Source organism: Mesoplodon bidens (genome assembly GCF_964165515.1).
Source record: "Mesoplodon bidens genome assembly, chromosome: 18".
NCBI lineage: Eukaryota > Metazoa > Chordata > Mammalia > Artiodactyla > Ziphiidae > Mesoplodon > Mesoplodon bidens.
Window position 1 is genome coordinate 15,106,090 of NC_138175.1, and position 21,567 is coordinate 15,127,656.

General features: G+C 43.4%; 2 protein-coding genes across 2 annotated transcripts in view; one reads left to right on the forward strand and one right to left on the reverse strand.

Annotated features, from left to right (window-relative positions):
* Positions 1–21,567, reverse strand: part of ZNF19 (zinc finger protein 19) — a 134,627-nt gene that overhangs the window by 72,148 nt on the left and 40,912 nt on the right. The gene's annotated exons all lie outside the window — the stretch shown is intronic.
* On the forward strand, positions 12,576–14,647 carry LOC308605969 (soluble lamin-associated protein of 75 kDa-like; the record flags this gene model as incomplete). Its single annotated transcript, XM_081216354.1, is given in 5 exon segments — positions 12,576–13,297; positions 13,300–13,392; positions 13,395–13,474; positions 13,476–14,163; positions 14,166–14,647. Coding segments are annotated over 5 exon segments (2,007 nt in total). The 5' UTR covers positions 12,576–12,633.

Here is a 21,567-nt window from a genome sequence, read left to right on the forward strand (position 1 = left end):
TATATATGTGTTAGCATACAGTATTTGTTTTTCTCTTTCTGACTTACTTCACTCTGTATGACAGACTCTAGGTCCATCCACCTCACTACAAATAACTCAATTTCGTTTCTTTTTATGGCTGAGTAATATTCCATTGTATATATGTGCCACATCTTCTTTATCCATTCGTCTGTGGATGGACACTTAGATTGCTTCCATGTCCTGCCTATTGTAAATAGTTGCGGCGAGCGGGAGCGACTCTTCATTGCGGTGCATGGGCTTCTCATTGCAGTGGCTTCTCTTGTTGCAGAGCACAGGCTCTAGGCACGTGGGCTTCAGTACTTGTGGCTCACAGGCTTAGTTGCTTCATGGCATGTGGGATCTTCCCGGACCAGGGCTCGAACCCATGTCCCCTGAATGGGCAGGTGGATTCTTAACCACTGCACCACCTGGGAAGTTCCTGCACATTCATTCTTGACTATGCAGTGATCTATGACATATTTCCTACTTCTGTAACCACCCTTCAAGGTGATCTCCCTGCTACGGAATGCTGCTGACCAAACAAGAAAGTTGTTAGAAATAATTACACTTCAGGTGGATTTCCCTGGTGGCGCAGTGGATAAGAATCTTTCTGCCAATGCAGGGGACACAGGTTCGAGCCCTGGTCCGGGAAGATTCTACATGCTACGGAGCAACTAAGCCCATGCGTCACAACTACTGAGCCTGCACTCTAGAGCCCGCGAACCACAACTATTGAAGCCCGCGCGCCTAGAGCCTGTGCTCCGCAACAAAGAGCCTGTGCTCCGCAACAACAGAAGCCACTGCAATGAGAAGCCCGTGCATGGCAATGAAGAGTCACTCCCACTCGCCGCAACTAGAGAAAGCCCATGCGCAGCAACGATAGACCCAACGCAGCCTAAAATAAATAAATAAATTTATTTTTTTTAAAAGAGAAAAAAGAAAGAAAGAATTACATTTCAGGAGAGTTTTGGGGTTTTTTTGTTTGTGTTTGTTTTTGTTTTTGCTTCCTTTGAAGCAAAGTTTTAATTTATACAGATACAAAAGTTATTACAAAAGAGGTTTCCCTTCCAACCTTTTCCTCCTCCACCCTGTTCCTTTCACCAGAGGTAATCAATGAGAAAGAATTTAGAACATGAAATCTGTTGTAATCCTGTACATGCCTGGGGCAACATAAGATAAACCATTTGAGGCTAATCCATAGCCCAGGAAGTGTCTGGGTATTGTAAAACCTTTGCTACGGAAGACTAAGTGTAGAAAGTTGGAAGCAGGGTCAAGATAAAAAAGGCACAGAAGCAAAGAAGAGGATGAGGGACAAAGGAACAAAATAATGAGTCTGGGAGTGCTGAATTATAACTACGAGTTACGTGGGAGCCCGAGGCAGGAACAGGAGTTTTCAGAAGTCCACAGAGCAGTTAAGATCAGAATAAATCCAGGTAACCAAGACCAGTCAATGTAGAACATAGGCATGGAGTCAGGCCCCAAGACTGCCCCTCTTTTCTCAGACGGATTAATGATCTTGAACCCCTGCCCTCCAAAACTACTTCACGGATAGAGAACCCCTACATTTTAGAGCTGAGAATAAACTTAGAAATTATCTAACACATCTATTCTCAAGGACTTTGGTCTCAGGGCCGCATAATACTCTTAAAGATATTGAGGACCCCAAAGAGTTTTTGTTTTTGTGGGCTATGTCTATCTATATTTGCTATATTAAAAATGAACACTGATGAATTTTTTTAAATATTTATTAATATATTTTAAAATAACAATAATAAACACATTACATAAGACTTCCTATGAAAAATAACTATATTTTCCAAAACAAAAAAAATAAGTGAAAAGATCAGCATTATTTTTGAAAATCTCTTTACTGCCTGACTTAACTGGAGACAGCTGGATTCTCATCTCTGCTTCTGCATTCAAGGTGTTGGATATCACATGGAGTGGAGCCTCAGGAAAAACACTGTATACATGAGTGGTTTGGAATGTACAGGCTCCCCTGAAATGTCTTGGGAATCTCAGTAGTTCCTGCACCACAGTTTGAGAACTACTGATCTGATGTAATTTAGGATTACACTTTCCTGTAATGACACTTATTAGCAATGTGACCTTCAGCAAGTTACTTGATCTCTCTAGACCTCAGCTTCCTTAGCTGTGAAGTTGGACTAATAACAGACGGTCTTTTTTATGACTTGTGTGGATTCCTATAAATGTGTGTCCTCACAGTCATTTAAAATACATAAGTGAGGTGATACTGATAAATGTTTAATACAGTGTTTGGCCCACAGTAATCACTCAAATGATGACTCTTCTACTACTGTTGTTAATATTTGTTATAACAACATGCCAAGCATTGTGCCAGGCACCAAGGATCATATCAAAGTGAGTAAAATAGCCTGAGTCACTTAAGAGTAGGGGAGATAAAATAAATGCATAACTATAAGAACAAAAGATTATGTCAAGAATGATAGAAAAGAGAGAGAGGTCACACTCATTCTCAACAAATATTAATGAATTGCTTCCCTCGTTTCAGGAGCAACATGCAGTAGGGGGCCAATATAGTGGAGAGGAAGGGTGGCAGGAGGTAAGGGGGGATATGGAGAGATGCAGGTGGGCCATGGACACATTGTGTAGGCCTTGGTAGGCCAATGTGATTTGGGATAGAAGGAAATGTTTCATGAGGAAGTACCATTTGAGTTAGAATTTTGAGAAGAGGTAGGATTTGGGAATAGAGTTGACGTACACATTCTTTTATTTACTCATCCAACAAACATTTGATTTTTCTGCTGAGTCTGCTCTATGTTGTACAAACTAAGGATCCCTACTTTCAAAGAAGATATCTTGCATTTAACTGTTTTTATAAGAAATATAGGATCACTTGAAAAAAAAAAAAACTGGAACATACAGGTGAGCAAAAATGAGAAAATAAGACCCACTCATAATCCCCCTAATCCACAGAGCACCACTTCAGGACCAGGATTAAGGTGAGGTGAATTTTGCCTCAGGTGCAAAATTTCAGGGGAGGGGAAGGCGCTAAAAAAATCAGTAATATTTTAATTTTTAAAAAAATCAAAATTATTGCAAAAAATCCAGGATGACACAATACCTAAGTTTTTGTTTGTTTGTTTGTTTTTTGCGGTACGCAGGCCTCTCTCACTGTTGTGGCCTCTCCCGTTGCAGAGCACAGGCTCCGGATGCGCAGGCTCAGCGGCCGTGGCTCACGGGCCCAGCCGCTCCGCGGCATATGGGATCTTCCCAGACCGGGGCACGAACCCGTGTCCCCTGCATTGGCAGGCGGACTCTCAACCACTGCGCCACCAGGGAAGCCCAATACCTAAGTTTTAAAGAAAAGCAGGCTCCAACCCTGTGCTTGCCCCACTCAGCCTCACTGACTGTGCTTGGTTATTTTCTGTATGTTCCCTCTTCCTAACAGATCCATTCTCTGCCCTCCTCAGCCCTGCTCTGGTCCCTGGGGAGCTGGTCCCTGAGGACTGCATCAATGGGCTTCTTTGCCTTCTGGTTTCCAGTAGGGTTCAGCCAATTCCTATGTCTAATTCCTATTAGAAACCAGAGGGTGGGAGGGAGGAGAGAGAGGTTGGAATATTTCTTTTCCCCACTCCATCCCTTCTCATCACCTATCGGAAGGAGACCCTAGAGCTGGAGTAGTGGGGCCACCTGGGCCCCCCGCTTTGTTAGAGATCTGAGGAATTCAAGGGGGGAGCAGCAGACCTGTACTGGGTTCTTTCAGCATCCTGAGGACAGGTTGTGTGTGAACCTTCAGGACTCAGCTTCCCCAAGGTCCACCTGCCAGTTTCAACCCTAAGCCGGCTGACCAGTGGTTTTGTCCATAGGGAGCCTGAAGAAGCTGGAAGAGCAGGCCTGCCAGTGTAGACTTCCTCCTTGCCCCTTAAATAAACAGTGCTCACTTTCACTCAGTCCTCACCATCTGTTGATTACACTTCATGCCTGTCTGATTACAGATTTGAAAAGTCAGGAGGAACATTCACCGCATAATAGAAAACATGCCCTGGGGGCCCAGAGGAGTTAGCTCCCTCCCCCGGCTCTCCAGGGAGGCCGGCTTGGGAGGGAGGCAAGGCGGTGGGTAGAGGAGGATGTGGTGGGGAAGACAGATCTCCTTAGAAGGAGGAAACAAAGTTCCCGGGCGACAGAAATGTGAGAAAACGGGGGCAAAGTGAAGTGAGGCGTGAGCATCCACGCTGGAAACGCAATGAAGCAGAAAAAGCAGCCGTGCTGTGAAGGGCGCCCAGGAGGGGTTAAGGTGGCGTGAGAAGCGAGACGTGCTCAGCAAACAACACAGGGAGTTGGCCTGGGAGCCCCTGAGGTGAACACCATTGCCCTGACAGCTACTGGGGGGCTGTGAAAACTCCCTTCCCAAACATTTTAAATCAGGAAGGAAATGAATCTAGCTGGGGATGGTTTTAGGTGTTGCCCCTTTATCTTTTGCTCAGACTGTTGGCCGAGTTCAGAAGTTTCCACTTTGCCTTTAGATTCTCTCGCTTTGGATTCCACAACCCCCTCATCACCCCTGTAATCCCACAGGGGAGACAGACATGTAGAGCAACGTGCGTAACTGCAGAAGTCTGTACAACCCAGAGACCATTGCAGTGGGGCAGGGAAGGAGGAGACTGAACTGAGCAGCGGGGTAAGGAAACGTTGCACAGACAAGGCATGTCTGAACAGAGTTTAGAAGGCTTAAAAGGAGTCTGTCAGGTGGAATGGGAGCAAAATGGAGAAAACATTCTAGAGAAAACATGACATAAGATTTTAGATAAGGTATTTATCTTTCCTGACTAAATTCCACTTGCATAAAAAACAGAGACACCCACCTAGCAAATATAAGTAGTGGATTATGAAACACTCTTTGAGGACAAAATGACATCCTCACACCTGAAAGGTAAATGTTACCACAACTCAGGTGAGATGTGCTCTTGAGAAAGGCACTTAGAATAGTTTATTGCGATGTTGATTCTGGTTTTGGTTACATGGAGTTTCATTCATTCCTTTTTTTTTTTTTTTTTGTGGTACACGGGCCTCTCACTGTTGTGGCCTCTCCTGCTGCGGAGCACAGGCTCCAGACGCACAGGCTCAGTGGCCACGGCTTACGAGCCCAGCCGCTCCGCGGCATGTGGGATCTTCCCAGACCAGGGCACGAACCCGCGTCCCCTGCATCGGCAGGCGGACTCTCAACCACTGCACCACCAGGGAAGCCCCTCTCATTCATTCTTACATCTGACCTCTACCCCTGGCTATAATTAGTTTTTCACAGAATTAGACCAGCAGAGGCCGGGGGAGTGTATGGAAAGCAAAATAGAAGAAAATGAGACAACCCAATAGCCAGAGGGGGGAAAAAAACAATTCATGGACCCCCAATGGACAACAGGCTAAATGACTGTCAGGGAGAGAACAGCAAACCTTTTCATCTCAAAATAATTCCTTGGTCACTGGCATCCAGCAGAAATCTAGACTTTAATAAGAGATGTGATTTAAAAATAAACCGGGGGTGGGGGTGAGTGGGCTTCCCTGGTGGCGCAGTGGTTGAGAATCTGCCTGCCGATGCAGGGGACAAGGGTTCGTGCCCCAGTCCGGGAAGATCCCACATGCCGCGGAGCGGCTGGGCCCGTGAGCCATGGCCGCTGAGCCTGCGCGTCCGGAGCCTGTGCTCCGCAACGGGAGAGGCCACAACAGTGAGAGGCCCACGTATCGCAAAAAAAAAAGAAAAAGAAAAAAAAAAAAGTTAACTATCCCCTGCTGAGTAAAAGATAATGTTAAAATGACCCTAACTTTATATTCAAGGATTTCCACGACTGGGCTCCATCCTGCCCTACCACTCCCAGACATTTTTTTTTTTTTTTTTTTTTTTTTTTTACTATTTCTCTGTAGAAACTCTCTTCTTAGGCAAAACTAGTTTGCTCAGTGTCCCCAAAGCATGCGAAACTATGTGATTGTTGCTGACCTTTCATAAGGATAATATTCTTGCCTTTCTCCCAACCCCCATACCTGACTAGGCTACTAGATATGATATTTTCCTCTGTAGACCCCTAGTGGACCCCTTTCTCTTTTTTTATATTAACACAAATACTTTTTTTTTAAAGCCATGCAAGTTTCTCGACATGATTTAGGAAATATCAGTAGTTAACAATGGTTTGGTATTGTGTACCGAAGATAAGAGTAAAGATATCTAGACTGAGTCATATCCATCTACACTCTACCCTTTAAAGTGTACTTACAGTATTTAGATTCTCTTTAAACAGATCTATACAACATAACAAAATGTAAAATAGATTGCCCAATGTTTAAGAAATAGCCATTGTACTTGAGGTAGAAAAAAGCTTTAATCTGTGATGAGTGTTTATTATATACTAGAGCTTCAGATATCTTGTTGAACTAGGTTTTCTGTGGGTGCGTCCATTTGATTACACTGTTTAACCATGGAGAATTTTGCACCTGTTGTGCACAAAGAAATAAGGCCCTTTGTAAAGGCTGAACAAAGGTTCATTCATTCATTCCTTTCACAAGATTTCACTGTGCACCTTCTAGGTGCCAGGCACTGTGCTAGGTGACAGATGTACACAGATAAAAGTGTCCTGTCGTAAGGGAGCTCCCTGACATTAGTTCAGGAGACAGGGCTAAGGCTTGTAGCAGAGCTATACCCAAGGGACTCTGTGTCAATGATCCAGTGCCATAATAATGCTAAGTAGCAACCAACCACATAACTTTAGTGGGTGAAACAGTAACTGTTAACTTTGGTGGTTGCCTCGGCAGTCCTGCTGATTTTGGTTGGGCTCATTGAAGTGTCTGGGGGTTAGGTGCTACTGGCTGATCTAGGATGGCCTCACCATGTTGATCTAGCTCTGTTTCATGTGTCTCTCATCCTCCAGCAGGTATGTTCTCATGGCACTGGCTTAGACACAAGAGGAAGAGCATGCTCTTGATGATTTTTAAGCTTTTGCTTTAAAATATCCCATTGGTTAAAGCAAGTTGCATGGCTGAGACCAGAATCAGAGTTATATGGCACAGGGCATGGATACAGAGATGGAAGAATTGGGGTTGACATTGCACTCTATCACAGGCTCTGAATACACACACCAGGGGCACCTAATTCAGCCTAGGGAGATGAGGAATGTTTTCTCCAAGAAGATGATGTTGACTTGAGTAGAATTTTGAAAGAGAAGATGGAAGTTAGCTAGGGAATAAAGAAGATGCTTTAAACAGAGTAATCCACATGAGCTATTGTAAGTACTTCCACATTTTTGCCTCATAGATGCATATACCCTTTGCCTGTTAACCTTTTCCCCCTTTCCCATTTTGAATTTAGATGTGAGTTCTACATGTGCAGCAAACTTCTTATGACCATAAGGCAATAAGTGTCAGGTTGAAGGTCTGCAGAAAGATGGCACTTAACAGCATCACTGAGCCACTGTTAAGAGCCCCAACTGGGGCTTCCCTGGTGGCGCACTGGTTGAGAGTCCGCCTGCCGATGCAGGGGACACGGGTTCGTGCCCCGGTCTGGGAAGATCCCACATGCCACGGAGCGGCTGGGCCCGTGAGCCATGGCCGCTGAGCCTGCATGTCCGGAGCCTGTGCTCTGCAACGGGAGAGGCCACAACAGTGAGAGGCCCGCGTACCCGCAAAAAAAAAAAAAAGAGCCCCAACTGACTATGCCCAGACTTCCTGTCATATGAGTCAGCACCAGAAACTCCTGTAAAATCCCCTGAAGAATTTCCTGGTTCTTCAGTGTTCCACACTCCACCCCTTTCTTCCTTCAATCAAAACTCCCATTTGTTCAGTCAAGCTGACTCCAGATGCTTTGCATCATTTGCAGAAATGGTGACACTATTTATCTCCAGAATGACATTTCTAAATTTCTAGAATTTCAGGTGCCCTCGACAAGACAACACTCCTCCCCTGACCTCATCACTGTGAAGAGTAAAGGTGGGCATATCTTGGAAGGTCCTTCATACCTCCGTTTCCTCAGTATTCACAGTTCGGCCACCGTTATCTGCCTTCAGACCATCATTATCTGTTATCATTATTCCCTTTACCCTGGTTTATGCTAGTCACACAAGAAGCCCCAGGACTCTAGATCATTCATTATCCCTTGCATTTCATCCCCAATGGTCCTGTACATTCTGTTTTCTAACCCCATTTCCTACCCTCTTCATCTCCTGAAACTCTCAGGAATTGGTTGTTGGGATCAGCAAAATCCCTCTTTTCTAAAAATCTCTGAACTTTTCCTTCTCCTTGCTCTAAAGGAAATCTGGGTCTCCTCTGAGGACAGTGATTCCCCTGCAGCCCTCTAAAGTGGTGGTTGTTTTTTGCCCACACCTTGCAGTGGAATAGGTTTCCTCTTTGTCCTTTTTTTTTTCTCTGTTTTCCTTATTGCTGCTTCCAGACCATTCTGCTTCCCTCCTTCCCCAAGTGTCCAGCTTTGATTCAGATGTTAACCAGACTATGCTACCCTCATTGCCATCATGTGGCCACTATCACTCTCCAACCCTGCTCCCACATAACCTCAGTATCCTTACAGATGATGCTTCCAAAACACTAATTTCTAAAATCCCTGACTGCCTCTCCTCCAAAAAGTTTGTCCTCCATTGTAGCTCAGTTATTCCCTTTGTGTCCTTGTTTCACCTCTTATCTCACTTAGATTCTGTGGTCCGTTATAATGATCACTCCTTCGAATATAACCTTGGTTCCCTTTCCCCTCTCTCGTGCTTCATTGTACTTTTCTGACAGAACACAAGCCTTAATAAAATCTAACCCTCCACCTATGCACGTGCAAGTGGGCAGCTGAACATGACTGGAAGATTCACAAACTTCTGCTAACTGCTCTCACTTTAAGTGTATGACCACTCACCTTAAAAAGGCCTCCAATGTCACTCATCAATTCTACTTACAGTATCCTAGCACAGTCATTAACCCATTCTCACAGATGGCCATTCCATACCTTCCCCTCTTTTCAAACTTTTCATAACTTCTTCCCCATCCTAAGAGGACAACCTTGTCTCCTAGTTCACTGAGAAAATAAAAATAAGAAGAGAAAGTCCACAAGGTTCCCACCTCCCTGCGTCCAGGCTCATCTAGTCTGCCTTCCCTCCTATCAATAATGACGAATGGTATGTGCTCCTAACTTGGGCCAGCTCCTCCACTTGTGTACACCTGATTCCATCACTCCAACCATTCTCCTCTCTCTCCTGGATCATTTCCCTCAGCAAATAAACACGCCGTTATTTCTCTCATCTTCAAAAACAACAACTGTCTCTTGATCTCACTTCTCTTTCCAGCTACGGTCCCATGTCTCCTCCCCTTCAGACAATGAGAATTGGCTATTTTCCCATCTCCAAACCTTTCCTCCCATCAGATTTTCATGCTTATGACTCCACAGAATGTCCCCTTGTCAAGGTTATGAATGACATCCAAATTGCTATATCTAATGGTCAATATCTATCCTTAATCTGTCTGAAGCTTTAAACACGATTGGTTACTCCTTTCTCCCCAGAACACTTTCTTCTCTTGGCACCACACGCACTTTGTTTTCCTCCTATCTTGCTGGCGACTTCTTGGTTTCTTTTGTCCTCTTCTCCAACTGCTCACTCTTCCTGAGGGCTCTTATCCAGCCCTGTGGCTCTCTATGTTGATGATTCTCAAATATACATTTCCAGCCCAGACCTCTCCTTTGAATTCTATATATGTATGCATATACATATATCCAACTGCCTGATCAACATTCCCACTTGGTTGTCCAATAGGCATCTTGAACTTAACACATCCAGAATCAAATTCTTGATTTCTACACCAAAGCCTAATTCTTCCCATTTTTGAAAATGGCAACCATATACTTGAGTCAGCCTTGACTCCTCTCTTACTCTCATTTCCACATCTGGTCCATCCGTGAATTATCTGACTCTACCTTTAAAATATATGTTTTAATAGATATTTTAGAATCCACTACCTCCACTGCTACTACCCTGGTCTGAGACAATGGCCTCCTGCCTAGCCTCCTGGCTGACCTCCCAGCTTCTGTCCTTGACCCTCTTAGGGTTTATTCCCCTCACTGTAACCCAAATGATCCCTTAGAATATGTCATTCCTAAACTTATACCCTCCAGTAGCTTCCCATTTCACCCTAAGTCAGAGTCAAACTCCAACTAATAAGGTCTACTGCATTCTTACACCGTTTGTCCCATCCTGCCTTTGCTACCTTGCAACCTCCTCTCTTATACTCTCCTTGCTAACTCACTCTGATCAGTCACACTGCTTTCCTTGTGATTCCTGGCTTAGCACCTCTGCACTTGCCTGTTCCTTTTACCTAGAATGGTCTTTCCTCAGGTATTTTCCTCACCTCCTTGAGGTCCTCGCCAAAATGTTACTTTCCCTGACCCTTCTATTAAAAATTGGAAAACGGAGTTCCCTGGTGGTCCAGTGGTTAAGACTCCATGCTTCCAATGCAGGGGGCCTGGGTTTCATCCGCGGTCAGGGAACTAGATCCCACATACATGCTGCAACTAAGAGTCTGCATGCCGCAATGAAGATCCTGTGTGCCACAACTAAAATATGAATAAATACATTTAAAAAAATTGGAACAACCCCACCCCTGGTCACAATTTCTTCTTTCCTTATTTTTCTCCATAGCACTTATCACAATCTGATATACTACACATTTATGTGTTTGTCCCCCACCCAACAGAATGCACGCTCCACAGACACAGAGAATTTTGCCTGTTTTGTTCACTGCTGTTTTCAGGGCCTAGAGTAGTGCCTGGAGTGTAAGAGACACCCAACAAGTATTTCTGGAATTTACTGCATGAAGAAGATTATGATGGAGGGTACAGAAACAACAGCACTTGAAAAAAATACTTAATGGCATACCAAGTTTTCATCTTGCCTATAATGAGCTCCACTGAAGCATTTCCAGCAGAAAGGTGATAGGGATCAGATCTGTACAGTGAAAGATCACTCTAGCTGTAGGGTAGAGCAAAGACTGGAGGGGTTGGGGTGGAGGTAGAGGGAATAGTTGAGGGGCTGTTGGCAGAGATTCAAGCAAGGAAAATTGAGAGTCTGAGCAAAGACAGAGGCTATGGACATAAAGGGAAAGGGAGCAAATTTCACAGTTACTTCGGGGTAGAACAGACAGACCTTGGTGATCAATGTGATACACGGAATACAGCCCAACAGAAGACACCCTTTTATTCTACCCAGATGTCATCCCCAGAAACTCCTTGACTGGGCCATCATGGATCACCTGCAGCAGTCTCCATTGATTTTTGAAAGCCTGGAGGCAGAATCCTCAGATCACATCCTGTCCTGATTCCAGGTGAGGCATCATCCAACAATGTCAAGCTCCTGAACCACCAAGAACTTACAAGTTTGGGCTCTACAAGGAACTCCTGGCTCTATTTCCCATTTTCTCACCCACTCTGACCTGTTAAGGAGACTAAAGCAAGAACAAACAAGAAACTTAAAACCGTGTTTACCTTTTACCTCCTAATGACCTACCTTAATTCAGCTTGTTCTCCCAGTGTTGACTGAAATAGATACTTCTAATACAGAGATAAGGGCTATCCTGTTGTCAGGGGATCCCCACCCAGGTGTCCTCCCTCAGGGCCCAGTTCAAGGAAGCAAGTTCTACTGAAGGCAGTTGTCCATTTGATAATAGGATTTACAGCAACCAAGATTCCCTTCCTGGCATACTTCTTCAGAAGGTCTTGGCTCCCTAGGATGCTAAGGTCCAACTAACTGCTACAGTCTACAGATGCTTAGCCAAAACAGAAAGCTCCAGTCCTCTAGAATTCATTCTTTAAACCCAGCTGCTTAGCCAGTACCCTAGTTGGGACTGACACCAGGCTTTGGTAAGCCACACAGGGCTGGTGAACAATGGAGTGAGTGTAACGTCACTCAAGTTTCAGGCGTTCACATCCACATTGCAGGCTGATGCATACTGAGTGAAATGAGTGCTGGAGCCCCTATGTGAAAAGGAACGCAAGGAAAGCTAGACTGTGCTTTTAGTGTCACTGTGGACAGGAAAGACAGGTAGCCAAGCACAGCAGTTAAGAAACTCCAGTCCTAGTACACAAGGAGTGGTGGTCTGCGTGAAGGTAGCAGGAATGGGTAGTGTCACCAGCATAGAAATCCTTCTTGATCTCTTGAGAAAATCAGACTCTGGTTCAGGGGCTGACCAAGGATTTCTTCACCCTTCAGATGGGTCCCCAGACTGTAAAGATCCAAGAGCGAGACTGATGGAGCTCAGAGCTCTGCTGTATAGTGGTCCCTGGGAGACAGCTCTCTCCACAAAATCACAGTTTGAGAAGCACCTGAAGTGCATGCAGACTTTTCTAAGGATTCTTAACTTAGGACCCCTTGAAATTGGATGATTTGCAAATGTGCGTTTTTCTAGAGAGAAGGGCTTTATCTTTCATCATATTCTCTGAGACTCAAAAAGAAAGGGACTGGAGGAGCCGGGCGTCCCGGGCGAGGGGCAGGCGGCTGTACCGGCCCCGGCAGCCGCGAGCGGTGCGGCCCGGGCCCGGCAGGAGTCGCCAGCGAGACGCCGCCGGCTTCATTCATTCCCGCGGCTCCGCCTCCTTTCCCGGGCTCAGGCGGCGCGCCCGAGAGGATGGCATTCCCTGTGGATATGCTGGATAATTGCAGTCATGAGGAAATGGAAAATTCTGCTGAAGATTACATGTCAGATCTCAGGTGTGGGGACCCTGAAAATCCTGAATGTTTTTCTCTTCTCAATATTACGATTCCTATGAGCCTGTCAAATGTAGGCTTTGTACCTCTCTATGGTGGAGGTCAGACCCAGAAAGTTCTTGCTCTTTCTGCAGCCGAGGACTTACTCACAGCTGTGGCACTTTACCTTGCTGACCAGTGGTGGGCTATTGATGATATTGTGAAAACGTCTGTCCCTTCTAGAGAGGGACTTAAGCAGGTGAGAACTCTTGGGGAGAGAGGGGTTCTGTATGTTCTGAATCGAATTATTTACAGAAAGCAGGAAATGGAGAGAAATGAGATCCCATTCCTGTGTCATAGCAGTACTGATTATGCTAAGATTCTGTGGAAGAAAGGAGAGGCCATCGGGTTTTATTCAGTTAAGCCTACAGGAAGCCTATGTGCCTCGTTTCTTACCCAAAGCTACCAACTGCCAGTTCTTGATACAATGTTCATAAGAAAGAAATATAGAGGCAAAGACTTTGGGCTTCATATGCTGGAGGAGTTTGTTGATTCCTTCACAGAAGATGCACTTGGCTTGTGGTATCCACTGACCTCTCTCACGTACATAGTTGCAACCAGTACTTTGAAAAATATCCAGGAAACCATGAACTGCTTTGGGAAGTTGAAGGTGTTGGACACTGGTACCAGAGAATACCAATCACCGGAGCATTCAAAGAGAAACATTTAAAATTACGGCAGTTTCTCAAAATGAAGCTAAAAGACCTGTGTCTGGAGAATATAAACAGTCTTGCATCTGTTCCAGACTATGAAGCAGGAGCTGAAGACAGTCTGTCTAGTGAGATGCAGCTAACTATTGATTCTCTAAAAGATGCCTTTGCAAGCACTTCTGAAGGTCACGATAAAACACCTGTTTCCACTCGTACTCGAAGTAGTCATCTAAAGCGGCCAAAGATTGGAAAACGGTTTCAGGATTCTGAATTTAGTAGTTCTCAAGGGCAAGATGAAAAGACTCCCCAGACTTCACCTACAGCTTCAGTGAAGAAATTGGAGTCTATGGCACGAACATCAGAGAGCTCAGAAGAATTCTTGGAAGAAGAACCCGAACAGACTGTGATTGAATTTGAGGATGAAAGTAGTGATAAAAATGTTCGACCAGCACCAGAAACCCAGCCAGGCCTGGAAAAGCAAGAAGGTGAAAAGGAATCTGAATTAGAGCCTATGAATGGTGAGATAATGGATGATACTCTTAAGACTTCACATATAACAGAAGAGGAGGACTCCACTAGTGAAGTTTTAGGTGAAGAATTAAAATTGCAGTCTTTTAATTCCAGTGAAGACTCCACGAATCTTGTTCCACTGGTGGGAGAATCTTCAAAATCTCCTGAGGCTGTTGTACAGGGTAAGACTTCACGTGTAACTGACTCAGAAATGTTGCTAGATGAAGGCCCATCTGATGACAAGGGACACATGGAGAGAGGCTGCCTCTAGTTTCAAGAAAGAAAGCACATTGTGGGAGTTCAGACAATGTGGCTACTGTCCCAAATGAAGAACGGGCCGACAGTGGTTTTCCAAACTCCGTGATAACTGAATTTTCTGAAGAATCGATTCCTGAAAATGTATCACCCAACACTACCGCCTCATTGGAAGACCAGGGTGAGGAGGGGGTAGCCGAGCCCCAGGAAACATCTCCAGCTCTTCCTCAGAGCTCTTTAATAGAGGTTGAACTTGAAGATGTGCCATTTTCACAGAATGCAGGACAGAAGAACCAGTCAGAGAAGCAGTCTGAAGCATATTCTGAGCAACTGGATCAGTTGACACAATCAACAGAGAAGACTGTGGATAGCAGCTCAGAGGAGATAGAAGTGGAAGTGCCTGTGGTCGACAGGCGGAATTTAAGAAGAAAGGCCAAAGGGCACAAAGGACCTGCAAAGAAGAAAGCCAAGCTGACCTGAATGAGGAAGAAATGCGGATGACAAATCCTCTTCTTTGTAACATAATTGTTGTTTTTAAAATATGGCAGTTCATAAATAGCATGGGGGACAGGACAAAAACTCCAAATTTTCAATTTGAACTTATTTATGATGCTGCTTTTCCCTCCCCTGTAGGACCTAGGATTCACCGTTCTTTTTAATTTTTCAGGCTATTTTGTGTAAATACAATTTTTTAAATTTTTATTAACCATGTTTCGATTCGGAAACCAGATCATACTATATTTTCTTTAGCAGTTGGAGATATCTGACCATTAATATTTCAGAAAATATAAATTTAAAAATGTGAAAGTAGTAGGGTTTCCATCAATTGTAAGGATCACAGAAATCTTTTATACTAAGGGTTTTAATAGTAATCTTGGTGAAGGTTCTAGAAGTTTTATCTTAAATTTCAAAACTAATCACCATTTTTTAAAATGTAGGCATGCTTAAACAAAAATGTCAGTAAATTAGGATAAATGCAACTTCAACTAAATGAGAGCACAAATCTGGAAATTTATGGTCAAAGGTTTATGAAGGTGGTATTTTGGCCTCTTAGTTCTTAGTTGTAGGTGCAATTTCTTCCTTTGACTTCAATGTCTGCGGAAAGGCACAAACAAGATCTGTTTCCAGTTCACTCTTGATAACATCTGATATTAACAGTATTGCTAGGGGTTTAACTCTGGCCTGTAGGCACTCATATAATTATTTAAAATTTCATTTGAATCTGGGGACTGTACTTTTGTCCTCACCCAGTTAACATGTATACTTTAGAAGTGTGAGAACCCTTCCTAAGGCTCCTCCTTAAACCTGCCACTGTCTTTATTCTAGAATCTTCATTATATTCCCCTTTCATCCACTTCCCTAACTCATGGAGTGATTCCTGTCAAAAGATCTTTCTGCCTGCCTGCCAGCTTATGCCCTTCGCTTCCATTTTTGGTAGGTTTGGAACTGCGCCCCACCATCTTAGACCTAGATGGCAGGAATAAGCTGCCCTAGGGGCCATAGTTACAAGAGCTTAAATCAGATTGGAGGCTTCCTTTGTCCCTTTTGGCTTGCTTGTTCTTGATTGGTTCTGTGTGGACAGGTTACAATCTAGCCTGCGTGTACATTGTGGTTGCCTTTGCCTGCGCAACACAAAGGCCTTTGCCTGGGTAAACTAAAACCAAAAACATCCTCAATTGTTTATTTTTGTATAACTATTTAAAAATGAACAAAATGGTTATTCTTAGAATCCAAAGAGAAAAACTTGTCATTCACACATTCCCCATTTCTATTAGCGGCAAAATCATTTGTTAAAATCTAATTATAGGGCCTCCCTGGTGGCGCAGTGGTTGAGAGTCCGCCTGCCGATGCAGGGGATACGGGTTCGTGCCCCAGTCTGGGAGGATCCCATATGCCGCGGAGCGGCTGGGCCCGTGAGCCATGGCCGCTGAGCCTGCGCGTCCGGAGCCTGTGCTCCACAACGGGAGAGGCCACAACAGTGAGAGGCCCGCGTACCGAAAAAAAAAAAAAAAAAAAAAAAAAAAATCTAATTATAAGGAAGGTTCTGCTTCTGTTATCCTGAAGTAATTGTATCATACTGGATAATAAATCCCAAGGAACTAGCCTTTCTTTTCCTTAGTGTCTGTGTGTTCTAAAACTTCTAAATCTACAATTTAGAAAAGATGTTACATTATTCAGAATAGCAAGACTTACTCAAGTACTTACAGTTGTTTTCTTGGTAGTTTCTTTTTTCTAATTTTTAAAAAAATTTTTAACAGTAGTAATTAAACCTATTATTTTGTGATTGTTTCCTGGTCTGTGTTTTGAAATTCCTTCCCTTTTCCCTAATTTTATTGGTGAAGATGTGTTTAGATATTGAATTTGTTTAGACACTGATTTTGTTTAAGGCACAAATAATCACATTGGTTGTACTTTCAAGACAGACTTAAAAAAATAAACAGAATTGAAAACAAAGACAAAAACAAAACAAAAAAAAGAAAGGGACTGGATCTGTACAACCTTAACTGCACTTTCCAAAATGGTAGCATTAGCCACATTTCAAGTGTTCAATGTCCACAAGTGGTAGTTGCCACTGTATTTGTGCTTGGTTTGTCGCAAGCTGTGAAGGAGCAGTAGCTACAATGATCTTCTTTCATAATCTTCACGCTCCATAATTCCTTTTTGGAAATGCCCTCTGTTTTGGATACCCTGAGTCTTCAATTAATTACCTATTTCTTTTTTTCTTTTTTCTTTTTGGCTGTGCCACACAGCATAGGGGATCTTAGTTCCCCAACCAGGGATTGAACCCACACCCCTTGCATTGGGAGTGTGAAGTCTTAATCATTGGACTGCCAGGGAAGTCCCATGAATACCTATTTCTTAAGGACTGCTTCCAGCCAGACTTTCCAGAAGTTCTTCCTAACTGACTTAAGAATCACAAATTAAAGAGGCTAAGATCTGTGGTATTACACGTAAGGAAGGAGGTGGGATGGCTACTTGTACTGAGCACTGTGGGAGGTGCTTCATTAATCAGTAAGAACACTGTGTTTGGGATTTCCTTGGTAGCACAGTGGTTAAGAATCTGCCTGCCAATGCTGGGGACAGGGGTTTGATCCCTGGTCCAGGAAGATTCCACATGCCGTGGAGCAACTAAGCCCGTGTGCCACAACTACTGAGACTGTGCTCTAGAGCCCGCGAGCCACAACTACTGAAGCCCGCGTGCCACAACTACTGAAGTCGGTGCGCCTAGAGCCCATGCTCTGCAACAAGAAAAGCCACCGCAATGAGAAGCCTGTGCACCGCAACAAAGAGTAGCCCCTGCTCGCTGCAACCAGAGAAAGCCCGCGCACAGCAACGAAGACCCAACACAACCAAAAAAAAAAAAAAAGATCACTGTATTTGTCACAGAATTATATGCAAATGCAATAAGGAAAAATTGGAAACAATCTAAACGTCTGTCAATAGAATCCTGGAATACTGGCATATGATAAATCCATTCAAAGTAATGTCTCCCATAAATATGTGTTGAGATGGGTAAATGCTCACAATATAATGTGAGTAAAAAAAGCAGATCTAACCCCCACAACCCAGCCTCCATTAGAGACACCTGTATAAACGTGTGCCAGGAGACATGTCAAAAATATTCAGTCATAGTTCCAAACTACGAACAACTCAAATGTCCATTAACATGAGCATGGACAAACTGTGGCATATTTACACATGGAATATTACACAGTAATAAAAAAAAACCCATAACTGTATGTAACAATGTGATGAAACTTACAAGGATAAAATGAAATGAAAAAAGCAAATCTCAAAAGAATACATGTGCTATAATTCTACCTAGAAAGAGGTCAAATTGGGGAAAATTCAATTGTACTGCTTAAGGTGATAAACTATATGGAAGAATAAGGAGCTGCTTACCTTGGAAGTGGTAACCTCTGAATAATGAGGGAAGGGGTGGGGGACGTGAGAGTGAAGGGATACTGAGGCAGCTTTGGCAATGTTCTGTTTTTTGGGTGTTTTTTTTTGGAGTGGTAGTTCTTTATATGATTTGTTAAATTGTACCTTTATACCTTAATTTTAATTTCATAATTTAAAATGTTTTAAAGACTAAGGAAAAATAAATACAAAACGATATTTTCAGTGTGATCCCAATTATACAGATTTCTGCAGGCGCGGGAAAACGGTCAATGGTGCTCTTCTCTCGGCAGCAAAATGGAAAGAGATGTGTGTTGTCTTCTTTACACATTTTGTATTTTTCAAATTTTTTATAATTAACAAGTATTACTTTTATAGTAAGAATAAAAGCAGAACTACCAACTGCCCAGTTTTGCTCTTCAATTTACATCTCTGCAATGGAGTCACTTCGAGGAAGAGAAATTTCTCTTCCACCTGCTAGAGAGAAACAGGAAGGAAGAGAAGGCCACACGACTGAAATCAATACAAGGCACCACCATAGGTCTGGTTATTTGCGCTTATGATAAGGCCTTAGGGGGCCCAGCTGATGGAAACTAGCAAATACACTGCCTAGATTATCCCAGAACTCACACAACTCTGCCTGTTCTCTCTTTCAAGGCCTTGGAAAATAAGCCAACAGCTGAGAAAGAAAAAAAGAGGTGTTATTATGATTCTATAATAACTACCACTTTTAAACTCATTATTGTCGTAATATTGTGTTAGGGGTGTTATATGCATGAATCCAATCCTAACATTCACAAGAATTCCATTAGGTGAACATATATTTTACACCTTATTTTACAGTGATATTCTAGGGCTCAGAGAGGTGGAATGACTTGCCCAGATGTCTGACTCCAAAATCAGTCGCTTTTACACTCCACCACAATTTACCTTTATTCCTGTACATGTTGTAAAAAGAGTTTCCTCATCTTTTTTTTCCTTCCTCATAGCCAAGATGAGCCAAGAGAAATGCTGGTTCTATTTTCCCCAGGGAGTGACAGTTCATTTAATTCCAACAATAAACTCGCCTCCAGGAAGAAAGGACTATATAAAGGTCTGTGTGAATTACACAGTGATTATGAAATTAATAATGTGACAAATCCAGTGGCTGAATCTATGACTACCTGACATAGTCCAAGAATATACAGTGTAAGAGGCTCTTTGCCGCCCACGAAAGAGAAGTCAGTTTGTGCCTGTGCTACACTATAGGCTACTTCTCTTCTGGATCCCCCCTCTCTATGAAAGGGACTAAATATTTATTGAATGGTTTCTGAATTAATCAGTGTCCTGGAAGCTATACAGGCTATTTTTCGTGGCTGACTCAAGGCTTGGGAATTCTGGTGTGTTGCTTTATATAATCTGGCCTTTGACCTGAAGACTTCCCTTTAGTGATCTGCATATTTTCGCCTGTACAATCATCCCTTCCTCCGTATCTGCAAGGGAATTGGTTCCAGGATCCTCGCTGATACCATGCTCAAGTCCCTTATACAAAATGGTGTAGGGCTTCCCTGGTGGCGCAGTGGTTGAGAGCCTGCCTGCCGATGCAGGGGACACGAGTTCGTGCCCCGGTCCGGGAAGATCCCACATGCCGCAGAGCGGCTGGGCCCGTGAGCCATGGCCGTTGAGCCTGCGCGTCTGGAGCCTGTGCTCCGCAGCGGGAGAGGCCACAACAGCGCGAGGCCCACATACCGCAAAAAAAAAAAAAAAAAATGGTGTAGTATATGCATATAACCTATACACAATCCTCCTGTATACTTTAAATCATCTCGAGATTACTTGTAATACAATGTAAATGCTATGTAAATCGTTGTAAATACACTGTAAATGCTATATTAATAATTGCCTGTGCCTGGCAAATTCCAGTTTTGCTATTTGGAACTTACTGGAAAAAAATTTTTCCAAATATTTTCAATAGAGGTTGTTTGAATCCTCGGATGTAGAACCTAGGGATAAGGAGAGCCGACTGTACTTTGTGTCTACGATTAGATAACAGGCCATCATGACAAGCTGTAACTTCCTGAAGCATTCTTTATTTAGTTATTTTTGGACATTTTATAATTTCTTTTCTCTTTGGAATATTTTGTAAATGGCAACTAAAACCCATTTTTAACAAACACCTATAAACACACCAGTTTTAAAAATAAGGAAGCAAAAAAATGATTGCCCAAACTCTGAGGTCACTGACTTTGCTTTTGGAGAAAGGTATAACAACCACCGAATGCTTGCCACCTCCCAGCCCCTTTCAGAGAAAAATGTCTGTGGTTCCTATGCACTGGGGGGGGTCATGGTTTTTTAAAATAATTTTTATTCAATTTATTTAATAAATTGAATTAATGATTTTTAATTAACTAATTAATTTATATTAATTTATTTAATAACTTGGGTGACTGAGTTTTTTAAGTTTAAGTTTTTTTCCTTTTTTGGTTGTGTTGGGTTTTCGTTGCTGCGCGTGCGCAGGCTTTCTCTAGTTGTGGCGAGCGGGGGCTACTCTTCGTTGCAGTGCGCGGGCTTCTCACTGCGGTGGCTTCTCTTGTTGCAGAGCACGGGCTCTAGGTGTGTGGGCTCAGTAGTTGTGGCTCGCAGGCTCTAGAGCGCAGGCTCAGTAGTTGTGGTGCACGGGCTTAGTTGCCCCGTGGCAGGTGGGATCTTCCCGGACCAGGGCTTGAACCCACGTCCCCTGCATTGGCAGGTGGACTCCCAACCACTGCGCCACCAGGGAAGCCCTAAGTTTAATTTAATTGAATTAAAAATTCACCTAAACTGAGTCACTTTGCTATAGAGCAGAGATTGGCACAACGTTGTAAATCAACCACACTTCAATTAAATATATATATATATATATATATTTTAAAATTCACCTATTGGGACTTCCCTTGTGGCGCAGTGGTTAAGAATCCACCTGCCAATGCAGGGGACATAGGTTCGATCCCTGGTCTGGGAAGATCCCACGTGCCGCGGAGCAACTAATCCCACGCGCCTAGAGCCTGTGCTCCACAACAAGAGAAGCCACCGCAATGAGAAGACCGCGCACCACAACGAAGAGTAGCCCCCGCTCACCACAACTAGAGGAAGCCTGCGCGCAGCAACAAAGACCCAACGCAGCCAAAAATAAGTAAATAAAAATAAATTTTAAAAATAAAAATTCACCTATTGTTTTACACTCACTACAATCATGTAAAGTAGCTCAGAGTAGTTGTGTGACTTGCCCAAGTACACACAGCTAGTAAGAAGATATAATTTTTCATGATAACTTGTTTCTTATTTTCTTGAGGGGGAAATTTCTTTTCCCGTACTCCAACTAAATGCCAATACATATGTGTCCTCCCATAAAACGAGTTATTACATCTACGTAGTACCTCTAGTTACTACCTCCTGCAAGAAGGGTGAAGATGTTGAATAAGACACAGAGGCCAAAAAAAATGTTTCCTCCCTAAATCCAGTGGAGTGAGCAGGAAGGTGGA